This window comes from Adiantum capillus-veneris, chromosome 5 (assembly GCF_014529385.1).
Source record: "Adiantum capillus-veneris isolate H3 chromosome 5, ASM1452938v2, whole genome shotgun sequence".
NCBI lineage: Eukaryota > Viridiplantae > Streptophyta > Polypodiopsida > Polypodiales > Pteridaceae > Adiantum > Adiantum capillus-veneris.
In genome coordinates, this window is record NC_140935.1 from 63,626,898 (window position 1) to 63,648,461 (window position 21,564).

At 46.9% G+C, this 21,564-nt stretch overlaps 1 protein-coding gene across 1 annotated transcript in view; it reads left to right on the forward strand.

Moving 5' to 3' along the window:
- Window positions 1-441: 441 nt before the first annotated feature.
- Window positions 442-21,564, forward strand: part of LOC147457431 (F-box protein FBW2-like) — a 49,538-nt gene continuing 28,415 nt past the window's right edge. The window contains exon 1 of the mRNA XM_086512326.1: window positions 442-974. Within this exon, the coding sequence (XP_086368452.1) occupies window positions 658-974 (317 nt within the window). The 5' untranslated portion in view covers window positions 442-657. The remainder of the gene's footprint in view (window positions 975-21,564) is intronic.

Consider the following 21,564-nt stretch of genomic DNA (forward strand, 5'->3'; position numbering starts at 1 on the left):
GGGACTTCTGTCTACAAGGGCCCGGCGGGGATTTATACCCGCGCGCGGCGGAGGGGACTTCTGTCTTCAAGGGGTCCTGGCGCGGACGGCACCGGCTCAGGAGGGCCCGGCTCGGACAGGACCGGCTCGGGTCAAGTTGCCTTCACGGGGGCCCGGCTCGGACGGGACCGGCTCGGGCGTGGTTGCGTTCCATGGATCGACGGCCGTTTGCATTTCGCGGGTCTTACGTTCCGGGTCCCTAGCCCCACGTAGCCTCAGGCTCCGCCGCACCGCCGGCGGGTCATAGCGTGTTCCGGGAAACCTTGCGTGGAGTCCCCACGATGCGCGAGTGCGTGGAGTGAGGCTACCATGTTTAGGTGGGGGGTCCCCTCCCGTGGCCGGTCTTCGGAAGGCTCATACCCCTTATACTTGCATTAAACTCCAGCGTGAATCAACACCTTCTCGTTCCCAACTTCCCGCACTCCAGTGCTCACTGGGTCTTTGAGGCGCCCACACGAATCAGAGTCAACCAACCGAGCAACGCCAAAGGAGTAAAGGAAAGGGAATAACCGTGCTGGGGTATGGTGCTGCACTGCTGCCCAAAATCCTCAGCTTCCTTCGGAGAGAGAGAGAGAGAGAGAGAGAGAGGAACGTCTAATTAGGCGCAAACCCCAGGAGATGGAGGCAAGAGAGGAAGAAATGGAGCAGCCCTGCTGGGCAGACATGTTGCCAGAAGCGCTTGCCAAAATCTTCAGCTTCCTCCCGCTTCATGACTTGCTGCACTCCATCCCTTTCATCTGCTCTGCCTGGCGCAAGGCCTCCCTCGATGCTGCCTGCTGGACCCATGTTGATCTCTCGCTCTGGTGCTGTGGTAAGGACACACAAACTTACTCCAAAATGCTCTCGCTTGTGCTCAATAGAAGTCGGGGAACTCTCCAACAAATCGTTGCACCCAACCTCATTAAGGATTCTATGCTTCAAATGATAGCTTGCAGGTCAGCTTCCTTGGCATCCCATTTGTATGTGTTTTTATGAATGTTTATACATGTGGCTGTGTGTACCAATATGCATTCTTATGTCCTCAAGGGTGTGTGCGTATGCATGCATCTTATTTTTATAGAAATGGATGGATGGAGAGAAAGAAAGAAAGAAAGAAAGATTTTTAACGTCTATGTCAGGCCGAAATCGGCCTATGAGACAAATCAAATGTACATGGCGTGTATGTCATCCGTCTATCGGAAAGACAAATGAAACAAAACTGATACAAAACTGAACTGAATGTAGGTAATGGAGTATCCGAGGAGGGATGGGGCTCTATCTCTAGGGGTATATGCATGTCTATATGCTCAAGGTAGTACAATCATGAGAATGCATCAAGCTCTCTAGCTCCATCCTGTACAAATGGGGGGATGTAAGATGTGGTACATGGGCGGGGCTGGTGCCAAGGCTACCCGGATGAAAGCTGTCGGGTCGGCCCTCATCTGAGCTACTCGCTCCTCAGTGGCACGGCGCTCCCGGGCTCGGATCTCCTCGATCTGTCGGTGGTGGGAGCTCACGCCCCTGTAGCCTGTGACTCGTGGTCGTCGTCTAGCTCGGTTCACCTCCGCCTGTGGGAGTGTCACTCCTCTCTGAGTATCTGGTGAGGTAGGGGTGGCAATCCTCTGAAAGAAGTCTGTGAGCTGCGACTGTCTCCCCTCTGTCTGTGTAGTTGTGCGTGGCTGTAGTAGTGTGTCCCGATGGCTCTGTATCTCTAGTAAGAAATGTCCGAGCTGTCTCTGATCTCGAGAGTCCATGATCTCTCGGAGAGTGGGCTGTCCTCTGAATAAGGCCTCATACCTGCCTCTGATCTCAGTGTATGCTCTGCATCTACATACAAAGTGCTCCTCACTCTCCACCTCCTCTGTGCAGGCTCTGCAGACTCGCTCCTCCCTGGGAACATCAATATGTCTCCCGATCTCAATCTCTCAACCTGTGTGAAGCCACTCTCAGCTGACCAATCGCCACCCGTGAGCTATGTGGCATATATGTGTCCATATAGCGTGGTCTCTGTATGAACCCCCCAGACAATATGGTGAGAAACTGGTCTCTGTAATCTGACATCCTCGTCCCCAAGCCAGGTGACTCCCAGACTCTCCTAGTGTATAGCTGCCACAGATCCTGTCTCAATACCAAGTTTCTCTCACTACGAGAGAGGTGAACAGATGGTGAGTGGGGGTCGTACTGGAATGGTGGTAGGCTCTCCATGTCAAGACCGTGTCCCTCAAACCATGCTCTGACTTGTGAGTACCAAGCTCTCGCATGCCCACTCTCTGATAGCTGTATAGCTGCCTCAAATGCTCTACGAGTGAGTCTGTCAGGAGGTAGCTCTCTCATCCTCTGGATGAAGCAGACTGTCTGGAATAATGCCTCTACAACCATAGGTGGTGTGGCGAGCTCGGCTCTAATAATGTCATGTGGCACTGTCTTCTTGCTGCGGAGCAAGCGTGAGATCATACATACCTGTGGTCTCTCAAGCTGTGTCCACTGGTCATCTGTCAATCCTGGTGCCCATACTGCCGCTGAGTACATCAGGGCCGGGGTGACTAAGGTGTCAAAAAGCCAGCCCTTCGTGCGGGGCTCCTGAAAGTGTGCCTGGTGGCATCTCCGCTCTAGCATGGTCAGAGCTGCATATCCTCGGGTGAGCCTGTCAGCAGCAGCCTGCCTCATAGTGAAGGGTCCTGGTAGGCTGGTGAATGTGATGCCAAGATAGACATAGGAGGTGACTACATCAACCTGTCCTCCTGCTGCTGTGAAGGTGGCAGCGCTCCTCACTGCACTGGATGTGTGAAAGATCATGACCTTGGTTTTGCCAAGGTTCACAGTCAACCCCTTGTGTGTGCTGAAATCGTCCAAGGCCTCAAGATGGCGTTGCAAGCCCTCGGGTGACTCTGAAATCAACACAATATCATCAGCATATAACATGATGTGGACCGGAGTACCTGCCAAGTCGCTCCCCTCTCCCCCTGCTCGTAGTATGTAGTCGGAGATCTCGTCGATGTAGAGCCCAAAGAGTGTCGGGGAGAGTGGGCATCCTTGCTTAACACCAATGGTGCTAGCAATGGTCTCTGAAAAGCCGCCTGGGCAACGAACTCGACCCGTCACCCTCTCGTAGAGAGTATATATGGCCCAAATCATCTCTGTCGATACCCCAATGCTGTGAAGGCGCTGGAAGAGTCTTTCGCGTGGGACTGTGTCAAAGGCCTTGCGGAAATCCACAAAGCAGCAGTAAAGCCTCTTCTTCCGCGCCTTTGCCCCATCAATGAGGCAGCGCAGAACGAAGATGTGGTCAGTGGTGGAGAAAGCTCGTCTGAAACCTGCCTGGCCTGGAGCTCGTAAACCCTCGGTCTCTGCGTAGCAGCTAAGCTGTGCCTCAAGTACTGCTCCATATAGCTTGGCCATCGTGTGGCCAATCATGATAGTCCTGTAGTTCCCTGGGTCCAGGGTGTCGCCAGATTTGTGGATAGGCACTATGGTGTGCTGTGTCCACTCCTCTGGGAAGCCCTCCCCTATAGCCCGGTTGAAGACATGTGCAATCAACGGGGCTATAGTGGAGGCCGCATAAATGATGTGCTCACTCTGTAATCCAGTGTGGTCAGCTGATCGTCTGTGCTGCATGCGGCGTATGGCCCTCTCTACCATCTCTGCTGTAAAGAAGGAGGAGCACGTGGGGCGTGGCTCATGTGGCTGTGGGATAGGAGGCTACCCTGGCACCTCATAGAGGCGCTCTACATAATCATGCCATATCTGTGGATCCTCAATAGCTGTGGTCGGACGTGGCTCGCGCAGGGTGCGCCATGCTGTCGCGCTATCTATGCTCATGAATAGGCGGTATAGCTCAAGCTCCTGTGCCTCTTCGAATGCTCGCCGCTTTTGGCGTGTCAGCGTCTTCATATCTCGTCTGGCCTCTCTCTCTGTGATCTCTCCTAAGGCTCGCCGTGCACGGAGGCGTCGGTATAACTCTCTGCACTCATCATCATACCAGCGGTTCTGAGGCATAGTCCCGGGGGGGGGAGTGCGTCCTGTGTGAGTGGTGTGTGGAAAAGAGCTAATAGCTGAAGTGTCGAGAACGGAAGAGATATGTGATGTGAGAACTGAGAGTGGTGTGGATGGGTGGAGGAGGCATAGGCCATGCTCGACCTCGGCTGAGTAAAGAGAGGCTAGCTCATGTGTGAAATGGATGGTGGTGTGTGGAGTGTGTGCTGTGGATCTATGTGGGATGGTATCTCCGGTGATGGAGAAAGAGAGGTATGTGTGGTCGGCTCCGATGGGTATGGGTGGAATGGTGAAGGATGTGATAAGGTGTGTAGCCTCCCTGGGTCCCAGAATATAGTCGACTGTACTCCCCCCTCCCTCTGTAACTCCATGTGGCATACAAGTCAGGCCCCCTGAGGTGGGCCACTGGGCCATCCCGTTATAAATAACGAGACGGTGCTGGGAGCCAAGTCGAAGTAGGTGTCGTCCGTAGGCTGTGATTGGAGCTCTGTCTGCTGTATCTCTCATAGTAGCCTCCTCATCTAGAGTGTGTAGTGCCTCTGGGTCCTCGTGGTCATATGTTTCACACTGCTCACTGCGCGTACGAGCATTGAAGTCTCCCATAAGGAAGACTTCACCCAGTGTGGAGTACTCCATAATCTCCTCCGTGAGGCATGCGTACGGTGACTCCTGCTCAATAGGGGCGAATCTGGAGCCTGTGGGAGCAAAGTAGCAAAGGGCAATGTAGACGATCCTGTCTCGTGAGAGCTCGAGGCGAATCCACATGTATCGGGCCTGTGGGTCCCGGGCAACAATCTGTAGTTTGCTGTGAAGCCCCTGTCTAAAGAGTATAGCCACTCCTCCTGAACCGCGAGTGGTGTGCTGGCGCATACATCCCCGATGTAGAGACTCCCATTGGAAACCATGTATCCGTGGTAACCCTCTCTCTGGGCTCTCGTGTGTCTCTGTAAGTAGAATGATGTCTCGACCTCTCATCACCTCCTCAAGTCTCTCTGGGTGTGTCCATAGGTCTCCATTGCAATTCCAAACCGTGACATGAATCTCCTCGTGTGTCCCACAGGCCGCGAGTCCCTATGCGATGGTCTTGCCATCAATGATAACCCTACCATCTCGATATACTGCCTTCTTCCCTTCTTTGCGGGCCTGGTGGACTCTAGGCATGCACGTGCGGCGGTGATCTTGTTGCATCTTTGTGAGGTCATCATCAAGATAAATCGGGGGGCCTTCTAGCCCTCTCAAGATGACCCTCTTTCGGAGGAAAGAAGTTCGAGACTCCTCGGAGGCGAATTGGAGGATGAGAGCTCTCTTCTTTGGATCTTTACCGGCTCTCCAAACTTTGGAGAAAGGGATCTCTTCTTCCTTGTATCCCACTTTCTTGCATAAGGCTTTCCCATCGCTCTCGGGTGTGGACCCTTCTTCTTCTTTGATGCCGGTCACTCGCACATTGAGACGGCGAGCTTGTCGCATTTTCTCCTCCTCGATGGTTGTGTGTACGATGAGTACCTCATCTTTTTGGGCTTCCTCTCTTGCTACCTTCTTGATATTCTTTTTGACCACTTCGACCCATCCTTCTTTGGTGGCTTCTAATTTGTCCTCAATGCTTGCGGTGAGGGCTTTGGTGATCTCCTCCTTGAGGGCTTCCTTAGCCTCCTCTTTAATCTCTCCTTCCTCGGGGGTGAGGGATGTGATGGAAGCATGAAGGAGGTCGATTTGTGCCTTCATCTCTTCTTGCTCTTTCCTCCATCTCTCCCTCTCCTTCTCGTTCTCCCGTGCCCTTCTCTCCTTCTCCTCTTTGAGGTTTTGGATTTCCGCTCTCATGTCCTCTTTTTCTTCGTTCCATAGCTTGATGAAGGTGGCTTTCTCCTCCCTCCATATCTCTCTCTCCATCCACCATTCTTTCATGTCCTTCTCCAATTGTGCAAGCCTCTTGTTCGTGAGCATGAAGGTTGTCTTCATTGTCGATTTCGGCGTCTTGATGATGGGGGAAGACATAGTTGTATTCGGAGCTACCCTCTCTTCATATTGTGAAGAAGAGGGGAGAAGGGGAGTACGTGTATGTATGCGTGTATGTGTGTAGTGTGTGTGTGGGTATGTATCCGTGTGTGTGTGTGTGTGTGTGTGTGAGAGAGAGAGAGAGAGAGAGAGAGAGAGAGAGAGAGAGAGAGAGAGAGAGAGAGAGAGATGGCTGTGTGATCGGGAGAGAGGAGGGGCTGCGTGAGGGGGAGGCTGGGGGGGGGGGGGGGGGGCAGTTCAGCAGCAGGCGGCAACAGCAGGCGGGGGCAATGGCGAGAGCGACGCAGCAGGGGGAGTCGGCAGCGAATGGCAGCGGCGGCAGGGGCGGCAGTGGCAGGTGGGGCTGCAGCAGCGGCTGTGCCGCGAACTGCTACAGCTGGGGGTGGGCAGCGCGCGGACACGCAGAGGTGGGCAGCGCGCGGACCTAGAGAGAGAGAGAGAGAGAGAGAGAGAGAGAGAGAGAGAGAGAGAGAGAGAGAGAGAGAGAGAGAGAGAGAGAGAGAGAGAGAGAGAGAGAGATTGCATTATCGTCCTCAAAGGTCAAATATGACTTATGGAACATGTAGCATTCTCTATGTTGAGTTGATCAATGACTCTTGATGCTTGAGGACCACGGATACAAGGGTGGTAATTGCGAGTCCACAAAGTGGCTGGAAGAAAAAGATATCAAAAGAGTGGTCCGTGCTGAAAATGTGGGGCAAGCAAAACTTGATTGTGGTTAAAAGTTGAGCACTTGAGTAGGGTATAATGATAATACTCTCGAACTTGCAAGGGACATAGTGTGCATTTACGAAGGGACTCTTCCCTAGTGTCCCAATGCCCCATCTCACATCAAAGGGAGGAGTAGGAGCTAGGCCCGATTGTTGCTATGGTGTGGATTACAGATAAGAGTATAGGTTCCAGTGTCCACCCACATTACCCCCAATTACAAGAGCATGTTCTTCTTTGTGACAGAAGGTTGCACTTAGCCATACATATTTGGTGTAATGTATGAAGCATGAGCCTCCAGATTTTTCCCATGTTGAACTTGTAATGGAAATGGCCTATTAATTTTGAGAGTAGCGGAAATTAGAGAAAGTACTTTTGTGAAATTACTTTGTGAGCATAATGGGTGAACGTAATTGAAGGTAGCAACATAAACATAGCATTTAGTTAACTTGGCATGAACAATACTTTTGCAAGAGAGAGTGTTTAGAGAAATGACAACAGTTGAGGACCGGATTTATGTGGAGCCGGTGTGTTTTTTAAAGAGAAAAGTCTACAAGTGAATTGCTCTCTCCTTGACGGTAAGCTTAGGTTTTTATAGTGTTTCAATTATCACTTCAAGCTTCCATATCTTTATCGGTGTGGATGGTTCATGGCTAGGTTTAAGCTTTGGTTCATTCACCATTTTCAAGCCAAAACAGTACAAAAGTAAATAATCGCGATTATTTATAGGAGTCAACTTTTTTGCTAAACTTGACAATTTTTTGACCTAAACATTTTCAGTACACCTAAAAACGTCTTAAATTGAATTTGGTAGAGTTTTGTCTTATCGGCATCACTTCGTACTTTGGCGACTCTGAAATCACCAATTTTTGTGACCACATGGCGTGTGGAGTTGGTTAGTCACTTTTGAAGCTATGGACTTGTTCGTTACATAGTCATGAAGCTACCCATCCAATTTTGGCCCATTTAGAGTTTCAATACAATCTTTGTGTTCCTTGTGACCTAAGTGATGCAATGAAGATGGAAAGCTTCATGCATCACGACCATAACATAAACTTTGAGGAAAGCATTAACTATCCCAAGCCTCAGTCTCAAGACCTCGAACACCTTCGAAGGTGGAGAGAGCTAGCAGGGAATGAGGGTAGGGAAGAGAAAGAAGAAACATTTCATAGGAGAAAGAATTAGTTCCTCACTTATCATCACTCTTCTTGTTAGCATACATAATAGCTGTAAGGTGCAGCGGATGTGAATGTTGAACTTTGCTCAAGATGAGTGCTCCGAACTGTGCTCAAGGTTCCTTTTACCGACGGAAGGGAGAGCCTTCTATTCCTTTAATGAGAGAGTGCAGATGATCACAAACAAAGTGGAAACACTGTTAATGAAGGTGTTGGGACTGAGAGATAGAGAGAGAAGAATACGAGAATGTTGTCAAACCCTCCTCTGAAGGCTCCACTCTCTATTGCGAGAGCGGTCTACTATTGATTGCACAAATCTCTACAATGTTTGGACTTGCCAATGATGTCGACAACGATGAGGAGGACGACGAGACGGGCTAAAATTTGAAAACGCTAAGGGTTGAAATCTGCAAATCTTTATCTGTTGAATTCTGACTCTATGTCGATGATGACGACGATGCGACGACGACGTGCTGAAAACGCAATGTTGAAATCTGTGTTTTCCGGGCTGAATCTACAAACTTCGGTGGATCTAACCGTGCGGCGAGGATATGCTACGGGAAGGTGAGATTTGCGAGGTTTGGGACTTGCGGTGCGGAGTCTAGACGCTGATGCAGGGAATGTCTTCACGCCGGAAATCTGCAAAAACGTCATGCTGATAATCTGATGTAAAAACGCTAGGCTGAATCTGAGGTCTGCAACAAAAACGCTAGGCTTCTGCTGTGTCTTGCTATTGCCGGGTTGGATCTGCAATGCAAAACGCTGGCTGATCTTGGTTGCTTGAAAACGCTAGGGTCTTCTTGCGGTTCTTGCTGAGAAGGTGCACTTGATGGTGGTCTTCTAGCTCTTCTGCCAGAAAGTGCTAGCGCTAGGGTTTCTTATATACTTGCTTGATTGAATTGCCCTACCTAGTTTTCCAACAAAAGTCACTTAAAAATAATAAGCAAGAAATGGCTAAAATAGAGAAAATAGGTTTTTTGCACTTGAAAATGCTCCTGATGGAATCTGATGGTAATGTTGATGATCATGCTGTGTGCAACCAGAGGATATGCATCTACTCTAAGTGTCTGGACATGCACGGTCTGCGAATAGACTCACAAAGGTGCCAGAACACTTTCTAGACTAGACTGACTGAACCCTTGTGATGAAGTAGCTTGTCCACGTACACATAGGGTTAGATGTGCATGTGACATTCCCTCCTTTTTAAAGTGAGGTACTGGTATCGATCTGCATGGCTTCCTTGTAGGCTGCCAACATCTCCGAATAATCTTTGAAAAACTCTTCATCAACCCACACTGCTTCGCCGGTTCCTTGATCCTTGAACTTCAAAAAGTATTGTCTTACTTGCTTCTTTGAACCATGGCGAAACTGATGCAACAACACTTGCTCCGGCTCCATGACTTCAGCTTCATCGATGATCTCCGGTTCTTCTTCTTCCAAAATGTCCTTTGGACATTCAAAATAGCCTGAACCAATGGGAGATAGAGCTCCCAATGAGACTGCTGATCATGCACATATGACTTTAAAACATCAAAAACCAATTGATTGTAAATCTCTGTCTGACCATCTGACTGTGGATGAAAAGCCAATGAAAAATTCAACTTAGTGCCAAAATTTTCAAAGAGTGCGCACCGAAAATTGGACGTGAACTTAACATCCCTATCTAAAACAATCGATTTCTGCAAACCACAGAGGGGCTACCAATGTTTTATGAACAACCATGCTACATCTTGTGCAGTGACTGTGGCCTTACAAGGAATTAACATGCAAAACTTGCTGAAATGATCAACAATTGTCAAACATTGAGTGTTCCTTGAATGCAAACTAGGTGAAAGGGTAGTCACAAAATCCATGGAAATATCTTGAAAAGGTCCATCGGAAATAGGCAACAGAAGCAAGAGGCCTTGCTGCTTACCTCGAGGAGCTTTTACCTTTTGACATATAGTGCACTGTGTGACATAACGAAGCACATCTTTCACATTTTAGGCCAATAAAAGAATCTTTCTATTTTTTCCAAAGTTGTGTTCATTCCCCTGTGTCCACCCGTGAGAGTCATGTGCACCATGCAATATGGTTGGTCTGAGAGAGGGCAACACACAGACGTTGACGAAAATATAACAAACCATCACGAATGAGATAGTTGCTTGCCCCTTGGGAAGCAAGAGCCTGCAACCATTGCTTACCAAACTCGGAATCTGCATACTGGTTCTTCATGCTATTGAAAGACACACCCTGAAGAGAAACTGTGGATCGTGACTCAAGCGCCAAAATCTATCCTTTGCGACTTAACGCATCAACAAGGTTAGCTTTTCCAGGCACATACTCAATCAAATCTCCAAATTGCTCAAAAAGTTGTGACCACCATGCTTGGCGATCACTCCAATGTGCACCACGCATAGACTGGAGCCACTTGAGGGCTTGGTGATCTGTGCGAACTGTAAACTCTCTACCATACAAAAAATGCTTCCAATGCTTAAGAGAGTGAATGGCAGACAAAAGTTCTTTATCATAAACTGAATAGTTCTTTTTTGCACTATTGAGCTTCCGACTAAGGAAAGCTACTGGACGTTCATGCTGCTAAAGCATAGCGCCTATGGCGACATTGCTCGTATCCGTCCATACCTCAAAGGGGTCATCCCAAGAGGCAAGGATGAGACACGGCGCTCTTGTCACACTGCAACGTTGAGAGCTGCGAAAGCCTCAATGGCTGCCTCGGGTAAATCCACGCATTGACGGTGAGTCTTTACCCCTTTCAAAACATCAGTCATGGGTGCTATAATGCGTGCAAAATTCTCTATGTGCGAACTATATGCTTGACATAAACCAAGAAAAGAACGCACATTATATGCAGTTTTGGGCAAATCCTAATTATGTACCTGTTCCACCTTTGCAGGGTCTAGCTTTACGCCTTCCGCAAAAATGATATAACCTAGATAAGTAACTTCAGTGAGAAAAAACTCAGATTTCTTAGTTGCAATGTACAACTGACACTCATCAAACGGGTCAATATCCTTTCTACATCCCTTTCATGTTGTTCCCTCGATGCAGAAAAAATGAGAATATCATCAAGAAAGATGAATACACATACACCAACCATATTGCCAAAACGGCCTACCATGAGACGTTTAAATATACTCACGGCACCTGTCAATCCAAAAGGCATAACCACATACTCCCATTGCCCTCGCTCTGTGCGAAAAGCGGTTTTTACATCTTGAAGATGTCGCGTTTGAATACCCTCACCTAATGGTATCCACTTTTGAGGTCGACCTTGCTAAAGAGCTTTGCCTCATTGAGCCTATCAAGGATATACTCAATGCGAGGCATCGGAAACTTGTTCTTGACGGTCATCTTGTTCAATGCCTTGTAGTCAACACACAAACGAGACGAACCATCCTTCTTGCGGACAAACAAAATAGGAGCAGCAAAAGGACTTACACTAGGACGTATGAATCCTCTAGCCACCAACTCCGTGAGTTGCCGCTCTGACTCTTCCTCCTGTGTCTTGTTCAAACGGTAGGGAGCCTTACTGACTGGTTGTGCCTTCTTCGTAAGCTCGATGCGATGGTCCTCCGGCCGCTCGGGTGGGAGACGGGGTGGAAGATCATCCTGCAAAAAGAGATGCTTAAACTTGGTAAACAAAGCTGAATACCTGTCTGGAGCCTGAATGCTCTGGGTAACTGGAGCAACATAAATGAATGCCGCTTGTGCTCCTTGTCGTAATTCATGCTTTACCTGCACGTGAGAAATGAGAGGCAAAGAATGCAAAGCATCCTCGGCCCGAATGATCATGGGAGAGTCACTCTTGGCATTTAATGCGAGAATGTTATCCTCTCAATCAATGAGAGGGCTATGCTCACGAAATCTAATGCCAAAAAGCATATCACATCCTGAGAGAGGAGACACCACAAATTTTCTATGGAAAGTAGCTTGTTGAACTGTAAACAACACATCAAGGCACTGTTGCGTGATGAGAGAGTCCATACCAGGAGCGAAGCCTGACACCTCGAGAGGCGATGTTTGACTAACCTCTAGGTGGGCTCTCTCTACAAGAGAGGCACTAATCACGTCATGCATACTGCCTGGATTAAACAATATGACAAAACGCTGACCCTTTACATGACCATAACACTTCATGAGAGACTCATCAATGTGTGTCAGAGACATGAGAAGATTCAGCTTGGTTCATTAAAGTGCTTGTGGTTGCTGTGAGTGCCTTAGGTTCTTTAGGTGGGGTTGTCTTAGGACAAGCTGCTTTAATGTGACCCTTGACGTGACATTGATAACAACGACCTTCCTTAGCATAAATGACTTGTTCTTCTGCCGTTATGTATCCTCCTATAATTCCTTTTGTGGCTTTTTCATCAGGGGTGAGCTTAGGTTTAGCAGTTGTTTTAGCTTTACCCTTAGATTCATTGTTAGAGTTCTTTTCCAAAGAATTAGAGGAAGATTGGCTAGAAGAGTTACCGTTCTTACCATTCTTACCATTTTGAGGGTTCTGAGAGTCTGGGAGGTACTTTGAGACGACGGCTTGCCCTTGTTGTGCTTCATCTCTTGGAAGAGAGCAATTGTTACCGCCTTGTTGAGATCCGCGGGGTCGAGGACTTCTACATGAAACTTGATATATACATCCAACCCAAAAAGGAAAGCCTCTTTGCGCTCATCATCCGATTTGCATAATTGGGTGCCGAGCTGCAAAACACGGTTAGAAAAGGATATGACTGGCATACCATTCTACTTGAGGTTGCCCTAATCTTCTTTCAACCGCGCTAGGTACTATGGAGGCATAAACCGCGCCTTGAGCTTGTCTTGGAAGTCGGCCCACTTGAAAGAAAGGGGCGCGTCTTCCTCTAGGTGCGCGGTCAACTGTGCCTCTTGCCATGCGTGGTATCAATTAACGGCATCACCGGCAAGGTACACAGCTGCCGTCAAAACCTTGCTATTGCTTGTCTTCTTAGTTGTCACAAAATAAGCATTAATTGATGCAACCAAGAATGAATAACACTAGCATCCATCTTACCGTCATACTTACTGAAAGTCAACTTCTCGGTGACGGGGTTGTTGACAGTTGGAGTCCAAATCTCGGCTTGCGCCACTTGAGGAACCTCTTTAGTCGGCTCGGGTTTTGAGGTGATAACCTGTCGGACCAACTCTTGCATGCGTTGGTCTCTCTGCGCCTCACGCTCTGCCTCCAAAGCCGCTCGTCTCTCTTCGGCCGCCTCCTTTCTTGCTTCGGCCGCCAATCTCGCTTGCTCACGCTCACGCTCAATAGCTGCCCGTCTTTCTTCGGCCGCTAAGCGTGCTTGCTCACGCTCACGCTCAATAACTGCCTTTCTTTCTTCGGCCGCCAAGCACGCTTGTTCACGCACACGCTCAATAGCTGCTTTTCTTTCTTTTCGTTCCTTAGCTGCCAAGCGCGCTTGCTCACGCTCGCGATCCAAGGATGCCTGTCTTTCTTGGTGCTCCCGTTCCATGGACTCCTGTCTTTCTTGGCGGTCCCGCTCCATGGATTCCTGTCTTTCTTGGTGCTCACGCTCCAAGGTAACGCACTGCGCTTCTTGGTGTAACATCATGTCCATCATTGATTTGACCAAAGTCTCCATAGGATTTGGTGCAATCCTTGGCATAGATGGGGAAGGGAGAGGGTCAGAAAAACCTCCTAGTGGTGGGGAAAATTCTTCTTCGCCACTGCCATGCTTATCACCTCCATGCGAAGTATCCATGCCGCTTCGGGTAATGACCATACACTGAAGTCTTGGGTTCTTAAGTTCACCAGGAACTTGGGTTCTTGTGGGTCTTGGGTTCTTGAGTCTTGAGGTTCTTGAGGTTCTTCTTTTGCTTGCAATCTATGTTAGAGAAGGATCTTCTCTTACCCGAGCTCTACTCTTTTCCGCGGGCGCACCCCTTGGCGGCCTTGCGCTCACACCAAGGTTGCTTTTTCCCACCTCACGTCGATTGGCTGGCCGCTAAGTGCACGGTCCGCCCTCAATGAGTGAAAAGAGGCACAAGGGAAGGCTGGACAAGCCCTTCTTTCTTGGGTTTCCTGTCTTTTTCAAAAACACGATTAGGGATCGAGACGCCCAAGTGGACTTGGGTTACGTGCGACCGCAACAAGCAAAAATAAATAAATTATGTGGTTATTTCCTTGAGTGATACATAACACTGCCTAAGGTCTGATACCAATGTAATGTGTAGCGGATGTCATTGTTGAACTTTGCTCAAGATGAGTGCTCCGAACTGTGCTCAAGGTTCCTTTTACTGACGGAAGGGAGAGCCTTCCGTTCCTTTAATGAGAGAGTGCAGATGATCACAAACAAAGTGGAAATACTGTGAATGAAGGTGCTGAGACTGAGAGAGAGAGAAAGAAGAATACGACACCAGAATGTTGTCAAACCCTCCTCCGAAGGCCCCACTCTCTATGGCGAGAGCGGTTTACTATTGATTGCACAAATCTCTACAATGTTTGGACTTGCCGACGACGACGAGACGGGCTGAAATCTTAAAACGCTAAGGGTTGAAATCTGCAACTCTTTATCTGTTGAATTCTAACTCTATGTCGATGACGACAGCGATGACGACGACGACACGCTGAAAACGCAGATGCTGAAATCTGCGTTTTCCGGGCTGAATCTGCAAACTTCGGTGGATCTGATCGTGCGGCGAGGATCTGCTGCGGGAAGGTGAGATCTGCGAGGTTTGGGACTTGCGGTGCAGAGTCTAGACGTTGAAAACTGAAAACGCTGATGTAGGGAATGTCTTCACGTCGGAAATCTGCAAAAACGCCATGCTGAAAATGTGATGTAAAAACGCTAGGCTGAATGTGAGGTCTGCAACAAAAACGCTAGGCTTCTGCTGTGTCCTGCTGTTGTCGGGTTTGATCTGCAATGCAAAACGCTGGCTGATCTTGGTTGCTTGAAAATGCTAGGGTCTTCTTGCGGTTCTTGCTGAGAAGGTGCACTTGATGGTGGTCTTCTGCCTCTTCTGCCAGAAAGTGCTAGCGCTAGGGTTTCTTGTGTACTTGCTTGATTGAATTGCCCTACCTAGTTTCCCAACAAAAGTCACTTAAAAATAATAAGTAAAAAATGGCTAAAATAGTGAAAATAGGTTTTTTACACTTGAAAAGCTCTTGATGGTAATGCTGATGGTCATGCTGTGTGCAACCAGAGGATATGCATCTACTCTATGTGTCTGGACATGCACGGTCTTCGAACAGACTCACAAAGGTGCCAGAACACTTCCTAGGCTAGACTGACTGAACTCTTGTCATGAAGTAGCTTGCCCACATACACATAGGATTAGATGTGCACGTGACAATAGCATAGTAATGAAGATGGAGAAGATGGCAAGCTTAAGCATTGAAGCATGGCTCTTGGTTGGATTTGCATTCCATAGCCAAGCGTGTTGGTGTAGGATCTCAATCTCTCTACTTGCTTGGAGAAGGAGAGGGAGCTCTTGCACTTTGCACAATACACAATGAGAGTGTATGCGTGTGTGTGTGTACGAGAGTATACCCCTCAAGCAACCCCCTTAGCTTGCTTTGGTCGACCCCCCCTTGTAGCTCATGCTTGAAGCTCATTGGACCCCTCCTGGCGTAGCAAATCACAAGCAAGGGCATATCAAGCAACAAGGGTAGCGTTGGGACAAGTGTCCCCCTTTCCCCTTTGAGAGAGAGGACTTGATAAATGTTAAAACAATTAATTAAATCCACTAAATTATCATTGGAACCCTTGGAAGGCCAACCGATAGGCTTTAGGCACACCTTGAGGGTAACCTAGCTAGGGGCTTGACATGTGTCCTACTTGCCTCTTGGGCAAGTAGGACACCCCTTGCCCAAAAGGCAAAAGGCAAAGGGTGCCCTTTGGGAGAGAGAGTGGTCAAGCAACCACCCCCCCTTCCTGCATGGCTCGGCCCCTCCTTGTAGGGATTTGGTTTGACTTTTGTGACACCTCAAGCCCCTCAACCTTGGACCCAGGTCTCACCACAAGCTTGGCCCTTAAGCCCCTCAAGCTTTGGCTGGGTTTCCACCTCGAGTACAGCCCTAGCATCTCAAGCATGACAAGCACCTCAAGCATCTCAGTCATCAAGCACTTCAAGCATCTCAATCATCAGGCATGACAAGCACCTCAAGCTTGGGCCGGGTTCCCACCTCAAGCACAGCCCTAGTTTACCTAAGGTCAAAGGACTTTTAACACTAACTATTGGAGGTATTCAATGGATTTGGTTTGACTTTTGTGACACCTCAAGCCCCTCAACCTTGGACCCAGGTCTCACCACAAGCTTGGCCCTTAAGCCCCTCAAGCTTTGGCTGGGTTCCCACCTCGAGTGCAGCCCTAGCATCTCAAGCATGACAAGCACCTCAAGTATCTCAGTCATCAAGCACTTCAAGCATCTTAATCATCAGGCATGACAAGCACCTCAAGCTTGGGTCGGGTTCCCACCTCAAGCACAGCCCTAGTTTACCTAAGGTCAACGGACTTTTAACACTATCTATTGGAGGTATTCAATGAAGCTAACCCTAAGGTCTTTAAGCTCCATTGGTTAGCCTTGCTCTTTGACAGACCATCTCTCATTTGGGTCCCTTTACCATTTGCCCCGTTTTGAGATAGATCTATAAGCACATGTCTATATCCTAACCCTTGTTCCCGTTTATTCTCCCACATTAAATGATTAGTTTAGTATGAGAAAATCATTTGGGCTGGTTAGATATAGATTTTATGACATTACCTCTCTCTTGCAATCAATCGTTCTCGACTATGAGGTAGAAGAGATAAAGCCTTAGTCATTAGTCAATCTTGCTTAGCAGTAGAGTATCCCTTTTTACCCTACGACATCTTTCCAAGATGGATGACTAATCCATTTGGTGCTTGGGAGACATAGCTGCCGCAAGCATGTCTGCTCTTTAGTCCATTCATTCTCCCAAGTAGAGTGACAAATTCTACTTGGTGTTTGAGAGACGGCGTCATCACAAACATGATTCTAAGCATGCATACTATTCAAATTTGTGCACAACAAAAAGAGAACTAGTCTTATAAGGCAAAAACATTGGTTATTTAAAAGAAATTTGTACATTTGCTTACTCTAATGTAACATTGTAAGCATTGACAAGGTTCATACTATCCTAAGCTGTATTCCTTGCATCCATCTAGCATCTTCAAAAGAATAATTTTTAAACTTAATAAGATACTGTCGGATAATCTTACCATGTCATAGTACTTTATCTTCATGCCGAAGGATAGCTTTGGGTTGTAGCACCTCTTCTTGGTCTTCAACTTAGGGAGGGTCTTCAATAATTGGTTCACTTGGTGGCTCTCCTTTGTAGGGCTTAAGTAGGCTCACATGAAAAGCATTGTGTATGAGCCAATGGTTGGGCAACTTGAGTTGATAAGCCATTTCATTGATGGGCTTCAAGATTTGGAATGGACCATAGTATTTTTTTGCTAGCTTAGCATAATACTTTTGATGGCCAGTAGGATTTTTGCCCGTTGTTTGTCTCAATCGAGCCTTGGAAAACTTGAGTAAGACCCAGTCATTTTTTATTTGAATGTTAAGGCCCTTCTGTGCTTGTCAGATCTTCCCATGTACTTTAAGTATCAAGGGACTTTTAGGTCTTCCTTCAATTAGTTCAAAAGGTGCTTTTCACGTAGAAGTATGTACAGTATTATTGTGCGCATACTCTACAAGAGATAAGTACTTTTCCCATTGTGAGCGTTGATCTACTTCGGTAACATAAGTCTTTAGTAGATCAAGTATCGTAAGATTGACTATCTCACTTTGGCCATCCGTTTGTGGGTGATAGGCCGAAGAGAAATCCATTCTTGTTCCTAGATTTTTAAAGAGACCTTTCCAAAAATTACTGGTCATTCTAGGATCTCTATCTAACACGATGGATGTTGGTAATCCGATGGATGTTGGTAATCCATGGTGTTTGAAAATCTATGATATGAAGAGAGTTGCCAATTGGTGTGTCTTAATAGTCTTTTTGACAGGAAGAAAATATGCTTGCTTGCTAAACCTGTCGACTATTGTCCATATTCCCGTATTTCTATGGGTAGACTTGGGTAATCCAAAGATAAAATCCATGGATATACTCTCCCATGGTGAATTTGGGATAGGCAATGGCTGGAGTAATCTTGGTTGCGTCCCTCTATCATACTTGGTCTTTTGGCATACTACACATTTTGAAACATACTCTTGTATGTCCACTTTCATGGTAGGCCAATAGAAGTACGTTTCTATTGCTCGGAGAGTAGGTTGAATGCCTCTATGCCCTGCATAGGGAGGAGCATGTGATTCATACATGACTTTCTCACGAAGGAAGTGGGTAACATATAGTCTATTGCCGTGGAGAAGATAATCATAGTGCAAGGTGAATGGTTGCTCTTTCTTCCCCGAAGCAAGGGCTGACATATGTCTCTATAGTCAGGGTTAGTAGCATACTTATCTATCATAGAAGATAGATCATAATAGAAGTACGTTTCTACTGCTCGGAGAGTAGGTTGAATGCCTCTATGCCCCGCATAGGGAGGAGCATGTGATTCATACATGACTTTCTCACGAAGGGAGTGGGTAACATATAGTCTATTGCCATGGAGAAGATAACCATCCTGCAAGGTGAAAGGTTGCTCTTTCTTCCCCGAAGCAAGGGCTGACATATGTCTCTAGAGTCAGGGTTAGTAGCATACTTATCTATCATAGAAGATAGATCATTGTGAGTAGCTATAGACACCGCATTAACTTTTGGTCGTCGTGAAAGTGCATCAGCCACTTGATTGTGCTTATCAGCAATGTGAGCAATATGGAAATTAAATTGCGAAAGAAAATTTACCCATCTCATTTGTTTGTCGGAAAGTTTGGTTTGTGTCGTGAAGTACTTGAGATTTTGGTGGTCCGTTCGTAGAATAAATGGAGTCCCCAATAAATAATGCTTCCATGTGTCTAGGGCATGTAGAAGAGCTAAAAGCTCTTTCCCATAAATGCCCAAGGCACGTTCATTTGTATTGAGCCTGTGGCTCTCATATGCTATGGCATGCCCTGCTTGAAGTAAGACCACTCCAAGGCAATCACCACAAGCATCACATTGAACCTCAAATGGCTGTGAGAGATTCGGAAGCATGAGAACTGGTTTGGAGATAAGCTTCTCTTTGAGCTTGTCAAAAGCATTTTGCTCCTTAGCAGTCCATAAATACTTAACGTTCTTCTTAGTTAAGTCATGTAGTGGTCTTGCTATTTGAGAAAATTTTTCTATGAAGCGTCTATAGTATGCACACATACCAATAAAGCTTCTTAGCTCATGTAGATTCCTTGGATTAAGCCATGCTTTTATTACCTCACTTCGATGGATCCATACGGATACCATCTTGAGAGACAATATGACCTAAGTATTGAATCTCTTAAGGAAAAATTGGCTTTTCTTTTGGTTGAGAAAAAGCTTGTTCTCTCCCAATGCTTGAAAAATTACTTGGAGATGTTGCTTATGTTCCTCCAAGGACTTGGAGTAGATGATGATACCATCAAAGAACACTCCAATGAATTTGCGGTAGGGTCTAAAGATTTTCTCTATTAGACGATTGAACGTGGCCGGTGCATTACTCAAGCCAAAAGGCATGACTAGATATTCATAAAGGCCAAACATTGTACGAAACGCGGTCAATAGAATATCTTCATCCACCATCCTTATTTGATGATAACCACTTTTAAGGTCAATCCTACTGAAGTAGGTAGAATCTTGTAGCTTATCAAACAGATCTTCTACCCGAGGCACGGGAAATCTTTTTTTGATAGTGATATGGTTTAGTGCTCGGTAGTCCACACACATACGGTATGTACCATCTTTCTTTTGCACTAAAAGGACTGGAGAACAAAAGGGAAAGGAGCTAGACCTCACCATCCCTTTGTCAACCAACTCTTGTACTTGCCTCATGATCTCCTCTTGTTGAGCTTGAGAAACTCGATAAGGAGGCTTGTTAGGCGGTGAGCTTCCTGGTAGGAGCTCAATTCGATGGTCATCATCCGATCGTTTTGGAGGTAAGTCCATGGGATATCATCGATGAACACATCTTGGAATCCTTTTAGAAAATTAGACAAGTCTAACTCTTCTTGATTCATACCATTTACATTTGATGAAACATTACGACCTTTTAGGGTCTCTTTGACAAAAATCATGTACGAAGAAACTGAGCTCTTCTTTGATTTATCAAAAGCAGGAGGATTTACAAATGGTATAGTACGACCACACTCACTAGAATCTATAGAATCTATACACATGTTCTTTGCCCTGTAGGTGAAGTAGATTCTCCTTTTAGGGAACTTCACGTTGGCAGCCATGCGATCAAACCATGGCACCCCTAGGATAGCATCCTCATGTTCGAGAGAGATGAAAAAGTCTTCTTTGTCGACATAGCTTTGGACATGAAGCTTCAACTTCCCAATCAAGGGAGTAATGGAGGCTTGTTGAAGCCTCAACTTCCCAATCAAGGGAGTAACGGAGGCTTGTTGTCCCTTGAAAGCTGTGCCAACTGTTACAATATCTCCCATGTCGAAACCTTGAATGCCCAACTTGGTGGCCAACTCCGTTGATATGAAGTTGTGAGTAGAGCTAGGGTCAAACAGGATGAAGGCATCATGCTCCCTTACCTTTCCCCAAGCATAGCAGAGAGATAATCCTTTACAATGAGCATCCTCTTTTGGAGCTTTGATGGTGGAAGCCCTAGGAGTCTTATTGCGAGTATTTTTCTTGGGGCAAGAACGATAGCCATTTCCTTGCTCCCAACACTTAAAACACTTATGGTCCTTGCAAAAAGCTTCAAGCTCTTCAAGAGAGACTTTGTTTTTGCCTTTGTAAACTCCCTTCTCCTTGGACCGATTGTTGTTGTTGTTGTTGTTGGAAGTGCCTTGGGAAGAATTTTGGGCATTGGTTTTCCCCTTTGCATCTTTTTTGTCTTTGTTTTCCATGGGCTTGACATTCCATCTAGCCCCTTGTTGGAAATTGATGCATGAAGCAACCATGGTATGATGGTGTACGTTGGTGATAGAACCAGGCCGTTGAGAGTTGACGTATTCGGCCATCTCTTCAGGTAATCCCGCCAAAATTGTTTCTTTTGCTCGGCGAAGTCTATCTTTTGAAAGACAGCAGTCTTGAGATGTAAATCCCAAAACTTGTCTACATGTTTGTGGATAGACTCATGAGAGAGAAGCTTCAAACTGCGCCATTCGGTAAGCACTTTGTCCTTTGCATCGCTTGCAAGGAATTGCTTCATGATGGAAACTCGTAGAGTTTTCCATGTCTTTGGAGCTTCGCCATTTCCACGAAGGCTAGCCCACCAATGACGAGCCGATTTCTGGAAGTGCATAGCTACATGGCGTAGCTTGGAGGACTCCGTGCAGTCCTCGTCCTCAAAGGCCGCATCAAATTACTGGACGAAGGCCAATACTTTGTCGGTGCCATCATAGGTGAGAAAAGAGATACCCTTTCCTCCCTCTTTGAACTTCTTGAGCTTTTGTGACCTTCGCCATGCAGGGTATGATTTGCGATGTCCTCCCTTCTTGTATTCTCTAGGAGAATAGCCATAGCTTTCGTCGGAAGAGGAGGATGGTGAAGAAGAAGGAGAAGAGGGTGACCTCTTTCTTACCCTTTTCTTCCTTTGTTTCCTCTCTTCCC